The 9,197-nt window shown below is 32.2% G+C and overlaps 1 protein-coding gene across 1 annotated transcript; it reads left to right on the top strand.

Moving 5' to 3' along the window:
- The first annotated feature begins 2,946 nt into the window (after positions 1–2,946).
- LOC107494212 (uncharacterized) lies at positions 2,947–3,423 on the top strand. Its single transcript, XM_016115270.1, has one exon. The coding sequence runs from the start codon at positions 2,947–2,949 to the stop codon at positions 3,421–3,423; it is 477 nt and encodes a 158-aa protein (XP_015970756.1).
- Positions 3,424–9,197: the final 5,774 nt, after the last annotated feature.

Here is a 9,197-nt window from a genome sequence, read left to right on the forward strand (position 1 = left end):
GCAAGTCCCCTGACAAACTTGCTGAGTTTTGACACTCTTACCGGCTGGGGTAGTCACTAGTAGGACATATGGTAGTTTGGTCATGGGTAAACTGATTCTAATCTTAGCAGAGAGAGATATAAATGGATGAGAAGCACCAGTATCGTAAAGAATAGTTAAAGGAACTTCATTAATTGTGCACTTACCCTCGATTCGATCTTCTGACTGGTGGGCTTCTTTGGCTTGCCATAGGTTTCCTGTTCATGGGTAACCATAGGTAGAAGTTTTATCAGTCGTACCTTCTAAGACAGGATTTCTAGGATCGACTCTGCTCTGATACCAATAATGTAACACCCTAAATTAATATTCTACCTTTAAAGGCCTTTAAGTAGGGTGTCACACTTAATATGAAAAAAAGCAGATAACTAAATCGTTAGGTAAGAAGAGAAGGAAAATATGTGCGAAACTTTAGGTGAAAATCGAGTAGTACTAAAAGGATGAAATTGAACAAAACTCAAAGAGGTTCAAGCAAACATAAAAGAATTCCCATGAATACGGTCCTAAAGGGGATAGTGCTTAAAGGTAACTATGACGAAAAAGAAACTAATGCATCCTAACTAATTTCATCGAAGAAACTTCCATCCTTGTGTCATGTCCTATCCTTGGCCCAAACCCTTCAGTTCTTCGCAAATCGAGGTACTAGCAATCTTTCTCCAACAATTTTTCGTGCAATGAAGATCCGATTCCGTTGTGCCATGTTCCTCTAGAGATAGTATGGAAAAAAAAGGGAGTGAGAACCTAACGTCTTAGTAGGAGTGCTATGCAACACCTCCATATCCATCTCCAGCCCACGTGCGGGATTTTTAAAAAGAGGCGTATGATATGGCATATAATATGCATCTTTCTTGTAGAACATGTGTGCAAGAAGAGAAAGCATATAGGAAAAATAGGAGGATAACATCCTAAGTAGCATCAACATAATCATACATAAATCTGAAAAGAAATTAAAAATCAAACTTTCATTCATGCTTTCTTCTTTCTTAACTTTTAACTTTTATGGAAGGTATTGAGCTCAAACCGGTATAAATGAGAGTCCCCTTCCCTTACCGAAGGTTCTTATCTCGAATGTCTTGGCGATCACAGAAGATTCTTATCTCGAATGTCTTGGCGATCACCTTCCCTTACCGAAGGATCATCTCGATCGATCACCCTCCCTTACCGAGGGATCATCTCAATATCTTGTCTTTGGGGGTCACCTTCCCTTACCGAAGGATCATTCCCTCAGTTCAATTTACAATCAAGGTTATTTAGACATACACAAGAAAAGAGTTATTTCAACAAAGATATCTTATTATATAAAATTGATGGGAGTTCCCTTCCCTTACCGAAGGTTCCCAAAGGTTTGCCGATCACCTTCCCTTACCGAAGGATCATCTCGATTCGATCACCTTCCCTTACCGAAGGATCATCTCGATTATCTTGTCTTTGGGGGTCACCTTCCCTTACCGAAGAATTATTCCCTCAGTTCTTTAACAAGTAGGGTTATTTAGGCATATACAAGAATGGATCATGCAAGAGGAGAGACATGTATCATGATAAAATAAGCATGTTTGAATAAGATTTTATACGAAAGCAAGTACTCTCGTCCCTACAGGGATATTAATAATATAAAATAAATGTACCTTATAAAAAATAGGATATTTTAAATAGTTGAATAAAATAGTTATAAGAGAGCATGTACTTTTTAACTCAAGGAAATATTAATATTTATCTAATGGTATAAAAGTCAATATAATTTCATGTAATAAAGTGGGGGATATTAATTAGTTGAAATAAAATAATTATAAGGAAACATGTACTCTTGACCCTAAGAAGATGTTAATGATATACTGTATAAAATATAATCTAAGTGCATATAATAAGAAAGGGAGTATTTGAAATACTTGGATTAGATATTATAAGAAGCATGTACCCTTGATTTTTAAATTAAAGGAGCAATAATAACATAATGATATAAGGGGTCATTTAGTTGCATATAATAAAATAGGGTTCCTTGAACAAGACACAAAAAGGAGCATGTACTCTCAATATTAAAGGAATAATAATAATGTAACGGTAATCAAAGGTCATGTAAGGGCACATAATAAAATTAGGGAATGTTAAATAATTAGATACAACATGGTAGGAAGGTATGTACTCTTAACATTAAGGAAACGTTAATGATGGAAAGTCATGTAAGTGCATATGGTAGGATTATGGTACATTAAATAATAAAATATGGTAGAAATGCATGTACTCTCAAAATTAAAGGAACGTTAATGGTATGAAAAGCCATGTAAATGCATACGGTAGAATTATGGTATATTAAATAATTAAATAAAATATAAAATCAGGAATATTTATAATGATATGAAAAAGTCATGTAATTGCACAAGGTAAAAATTAGGATATATCAAGTAATTAAGCATGGTAAAAAGGTATGTACTAATGAATCAAGAGGTCATGAATGATAGAATAGATGAACATGGTCAACATGGATAAGGGATGAGAACAAGGTATTAATGCCATGTAACACATGAAAAGATAGTAATCATGCATGGATGGAAGGAAATAAACTAGAGCATACTACATGCCAACATAAGTAAGAAAGGCATAATTCCCAACACTTTTTCTAACGCTTCCTTGTTGCCTATGAGCTTGCCTCTTGTGTTCCTTGTGTTTGCACACGGAATATATTTTTGTAGAGAGAGAAGGAGAGGATTAGTGTTTGAGAGAAGTGATTTTCTACCTATAGGTGCACCCCTATTTATATACATTTGGTGATAGGGTGGTTGGGATAATTTTAAATTCAAACGGAAGGCGGTTACTAGATTCCTATCCATAAATTCAAAATTCTAAGCCCAGCTCCCAACTGACTTTCGAATTTCGAATTTAATTTTTGTTTCTAGAAGGGGTGGTTGTTACACCATGTCTATTGGGAAAAAGGTCATGGAATATGCCAAATCTAGGGATATAAAAATGCTTTCCTCTACACCATATTATGTCCAAGCCAATGGACAAGTGGAGGCCGCGAATAAAATTCTGATTGCATTAATTAAAAAACACATTGGAAGGCAGCCAAGAAATTGGCACCAAACTCTCAGTCAAGTTCTTTGGGCATACCGAAATTCTCCGAGAGGATCTACTAGAACCACCCCGTATAAGTTAGTTTACGGTCATGATGCAGTATTGCCAATTAATATTAATCTGCAAAGTATAAGGGTGGCTAGACAAGATGAAATACCAGTAGTAGATTATTGGAATTCTTTGTATGATGAGCTTAATGAACTAGATGACGAAAGGTTAAGAGCTTTAGAGCGGGTGATTCGACAAAAAGAGATTATGTCAAAATCATACAACTGCCGTGTTAAAGCAAAGACATTTGCAGTTGGAGATTTAGTGTGAAAAGCAATCTTGCCTATAGAAAGAAAGTCGAAAACTTTTGGTAAGTGGTCTCCAACTTGGGAAGGACCTTATGTAGTTGACAAGGTTTACCCTGGAAATGCCTATAAGATTATTGAAATCGGAACAGGAAGAAGAATTCCTTCAATAAATGGAAAATATTTAAAAGTATATAGGCCAGGCATACATGAGATAAACATTCCACATGTTTAAAGACACGAAAATATCCAGTTGAAGTGTCAAAGAAAAAGTAAAGAGCTAATTAATATTCGCAATTCAGTTTGTAAAAGCTAACATGTCCTTATGATTTCTTTGAATTGCAAGTTGTAAAGCATTAAGATTATGAGACAAATGTGTCCAAAGCATCAAGTTTAAAATCTTGGACAAAAATAATCTCTCATTGACATTTGGGTATGTACTTCATAAATACAAGAGCCTAATTGACTTAGAAATTATGTTGAGTCTATTAGCGCTTAGAGTCAAGACTATTGGAATGTTGGTGTGGAGATTTTTTTTTAAGATTATAACTTTTATCAAATTTAATTGACACCTAGAGTTTAACATATGAAAGAAACGATTTTACGAAGTTAAGATTCTGTTACTTCTGAAGTTAGAAAAATTGTGTCAATTAAAACAATGAAAGTGTGTGTCAAAAAACTCTTAATTGAAATACTAAAGGTCAAAGCAAAGGTCAATTGATACACATTTAATGTGCCGAAATTAGAACAGATATCATTTGACACACTTAAAAATTTCATACAAAGGAAAAGACCCCGTCGACAGTTAAATTATTAATGTAAAAATTTTATAGACTTAGAAATTCTGTCAAGTCTATTACTAGTAGGCATTTAATCTGTCAAGCGGATGTGTCTAAAATGTCAATTGACTTTCAATATCAAAAATAAGAAAAATGTCAATAAACAACTAAGTTTTCTCACTTTCAATTATTGCATATCTTCAAGTGAGAAATCTTGGGGGGCATCTTGTTAGGCAAAAAATTATTATCACTTAGTGTTAGACAAAATATTATTTTTATAAGAAAATTATAAAAATAAATAATTAATTATTTGGTAATGTTCCTATATATAATCTTTATATCTATTTTAAATTAAATTAGATCATTTGATAGTTGGTTATTTATTTAAATTTTGAAATTAACATCAAGCAAGAAGTGCGGGAACAGTTACAAGAAATTCAAATTTCCTGCAAGTGGTGTACAAAGAGTAACTACCCGTTGAGATTAAGCTAGTCTATAAATAGAGCTTTAGGAACACGTTGTAATCAGTTCAGTTCTTCTTGGAAAACACTTAGAAACCCAAAAACGCTTTCAGCCCCTTGGCATCACAGAGTAAAATTGGGAATCTTAAGTAATTCCTCTGAACTCAAGCACTTGTACTTCGCTTTCTTTCAGTTTTTATTAATAAAATTCCTTTACTTTTACGTCTTTTTCTCTTTTACGTTCATGTTTCTTCTTTCATCTTCTTTTTAATTTCCTGTTTGTTTTAATTTCTGCATTTTACTTTGCCTCCGGCACCTTGTATGTTTTTCTTTTTATCTTTAATTTTACTTTCGAAATTACAATTGAGACTTTAAGACACCCACAAAAGGAGTCGTTTCCGCTCCTTGAATTAAGATTGTGAAACAAAACTCAAAAATTGTTGATTTCTTTGTTGTTAACAATGGAACAAAAATTTGAGTAAAACACATGGTGATAATCTTCGGAAGGGACAACTATAGTATCAAGAAAGTATCAAGAAAGGGAGAATAAAAATACATCAAAGACCTCAAAGTAGAGAGTATGTCTGCTACTTTCTTTTACCTTGTTTAATTTTATAAATTACAGTTTAGATTAGCCTTTAAAATAAGTTTAGCTCACATAAGGAAAAGGAAGAACCTGTGATGTGTGGTGGAGGCGATGAGGGGCAGCGACAGAGGTCGGAGAAGATAGTGACAAATTCAAACCATGCACAACGTATTAGGAGATTGCACTCAAATCTGGTTGAAGAGATGAAACAAAAGAGCATGTCATCACAGATCGTAGAAGCAATGTTGACGAAGCTCGGGAAAGGAAGTTTAGGGTTAGCAGGGTTTAAAGGCTTTTTTTGAAGTGGAAAAATAGGATAAAGGTGCGTATAACAAGGCTGACAGCAACAAAGGTTTATAAGATGGTAGAGGAAAATATGGCCAAGAACAATGCAAGAGAACTTAGGGAGGAGAAACAAAGATGGTGACGAAGGCTTATGAAAGAGGAAAAACAATATGAAGATTGAGCGGGAAGAAGCTAGTCGAACCCTAAGGGTAAAGTTAAAGGCAAGCAGATTTAGCATCAGTTCTTATCCCAACCACAGACAAATTGAGGCATATAGCTGCTTTTTTAACACTGTCGCCAAATTACGATCAAACTGCCACAAAATTGGCAGATAGCAGTGCTTTCACTAGCCGCCCTAAATTGCCTGTCACTATCTGCCACCTCTTGTAGTGAATGCCAATATTCAAAGTTACTTCAACAGATTCAATTCTATCACTTACAACCAACAGAAGAAACAAATTTTAAAAAAAAAAACATACGAAAAAAAGGGAAAAAAGAACAAAACAAAGGGTTTGTTTGGGTGAACTTCTAAGAAAAGATCTTTTTCGAGTTATCTTTTTTTAAAAGATCTTATGGAAAAGTAAAAGTAATTTTATGTTTGGGTATCTCATGTAAAAAAATATTTTTATCTATCAATTATGTTTGGGTATAACAATATAAAAGTACTTTTTATTTATTTATTATATGAAAAACATCTTTTTTTAAGGAAAAAAGATCTTTTAAAAAAAGATGTAAATTACAACTTTTCAAAAAATATGTTTTGTTTATTTTTCTAGTGCTTTTATTTTTACTACTAGAAATTTGACAAACACGCTAAAAAATAAAAAAAATCAATGAAAAAAGATCTTTTTTTATCAAAATAATGGCACCCAAACAAGCACAGAATATGGGTGGAGAAGAAGTTAAAGATAACAACAGTTGCTATAGAGAGCGAGAGAGAGAGATGGGGAGAGAGACTGACAGAGGTCGACAGCCACAAAGAGCGAGAGAGATCGACAGAGGCTGGTGGCTACAGAGACGAGAGAGATCGACAGAGAATGCAAAGGACGAAGTGAGAGTAACATCTTTATAGAAAAGGAGAAATTGTGGCAAGCCTTCCTCGCCACGGCGAAATCGACGCCGGAAAAGGAGAGGGGTGGCGGCGAAATAGGCTTCTCTAGTAGTGAAGCTCTGGCACCTATGAAAAAGGGAAAAGGGATCGAAAAAAGTTAGAGCTTTCTTTTTTATTTTTTATTTTAATAACCAAGGTTAATTTAGTCATTTCACTTATTTTAATCTTTGCATTTATTTTGAACTAAATAAAATATTTAGACATAATTCAATCATCCACATTTTATACCAAACATAATTCAAAGACTTAATTAAATATTTGTTTCTCAATTTCTATCCTCTAATCTCTATTTTTTAATTTTAGTTTCTCTTCAAAATACTAACTTAATGTTTTGTATTTTTAGTTGATGAAAATAAGAGTTCATTATCATCTATTTATAGTTGAAGCCAATGAACCACAGCTACTCATTCTCTCATTATTTTAATACTAGTCGTTTCAATGAACACCCAACTGCTTCACCTGCTCTCTTTGCTTTTGGCAGAAAGGACAATGATAATGCAAATCATTAACACCTACTTCAATGAATTTGATGTTCAAAACGTACGTAGTAAATAAAAATGTGAGCTTTGGAACGATCAAAGCATTTCAGTAGTATTAAAGTATTAACTCTATCTAGCAGCACGCAGTAGCTTGCCATTTGAATGCATGCACGTGTTATACTATATATTTCCATTTTTGTTACTTGTTAGATTTTCCGATACGATTGTTTCCCCGCGGAAACAGCAATTAAGACAGTAATATTAATGCATGGATAATGCAAAACGTGATTGCTAAATACAGACACGGTATGAATAAAAATGGAACTGAACGAATTTTACTAATTTTTCATTTTAAAATTGCCTTTATGCTGTCATTTAATTGTTGTAAACTATTTTAAAGGATCGCTAGAAGGTTTTATCTGTAACGATTTCATGAAAGAGCGTTGCTATTAAGCGAAAACGGTTTCTCGAAACTACTTAATCAAATACTGTATTGAGTTTGATTGAATTTTATACTTTAATTAATTTTTTAGTGACAATATATATGTAAAAATTAAATTACTAATAAAGATCACTCCATCAAATGAAAAACAGGAAAGGAACAATTTTTTTTTATGTAATATTATTTTGGTTGAATGTAGAGTTTTAAATTCCAGTTATTCAATTTCCTCTTTTGTGTTTTTTCTTTCTATTCATTATCTTCTCTTCACTTTTCTACATATTTTCAAACGATTTTTATGTAGGTTCAACATAAACATTCGGTGATGGTTATTTTCTTTAAAGAGACTCAAGACTCTCTTCCTCTTCGTTTCTATCATTTTTCTCCAGTTTTTTTTTTCTTATATAAAATAAAAAAATAAAAAATTACAGATCTCCTGAAATAAATTTAATTACTTTCATGTTCTTTTCTTTATATATATATAAATTGTGGTTCAAATTTATGAATTTTAGAAGAGCATAAATCGTAGATGTTAACCACGAATTTGGTACACACAGTTTTTGTATAAACCGTGAAACAAAATCACAATTTATAAACAGGCAATTGGTGAGAATAAATCGTAAATTAAAAATTTGAAAATGTCATACTAATATAACTAAAATTATTTTGTAAATATTTTTTAAATTTGTAAAACTTGTTATCAAATTTTAAATGACAACGGTACTTATTATTTAAATATTAGTACTTTCAAAACTTGATAGTAAATTTTACAAATTTTAGAAATAATTTTAGTTATATTAATATACGACGTTTATAATTTTTTGTTTTACAATTTATTTTCACTAATTTACTGTTCAAAAATCGTGATTCTATTCCATGAGTTACGAAAGAATTTGACGTACTAAATTCGTGATTAACAACAACAATTTATGCTCTTTCTTAATTTGTGAATTTAAACCATAATTTATATATATAAAAAAGACAGATATCACTACAAGAAAGTTTTATATTAGCGACCAATTTTAGCGATCCATACTGATTTAGCAACCATCTATTATCGGTCGCTAAATCAGTCGCTAGAAATTAGCGACTGATTTAGCGACCAATACAATAATAAAGTCATCTTATTTGGTTGCTAAAATAAGTTTTTTTTTTTTACTTTGTGACCAAATTAGCAACCAAAACAAAATATTTGGACTTGTAAGTTTATTGGTGCTAAATCGATTGTTATTTTTAATTTAGTAACCGATTTTGTAACCAACAAAAAAAGAGTATAAAAAATAGTCAATTGCTAAATTAGTCATTAGGAAATTGGTCGTAAAATCAGTTGTTAAGGATTAAGATGGTGACCAATGTAGCGACCAATTATAAAATCCAAGTTATAAAATAGTCAGTCGTTAAATCGGTTGAAAATTTTTTTTATTAGTAACCATTTAGCGACGAACAAATATTTGGACAAACTTTGTTGGTCACTAAATCAGTCACTACATGGTTGGTCGCTAAATCAGTTGCTAATTAAATACTTAGTGATCAAATTAGCCACCAAATAAAAATAATGTTATAACTTAATCAGCTACCAAGTCAGTCACTATTTTTTCCTCTTTTTCTCCTAAAGTCTCTGCTTTTACTCTAAACCCCACCTCCTCCTCTGTTCATTTT

This window comes from Arachis duranensis, chromosome 1 (assembly GCF_000817695.3).
Source record: "Arachis duranensis cultivar V14167 chromosome 1, aradu.V14167.gnm2.J7QH, whole genome shotgun sequence".
Taxonomy (NCBI): Eukaryota; Viridiplantae; Streptophyta; class Magnoliopsida; order Fabales; family Fabaceae; genus Arachis; species Arachis duranensis.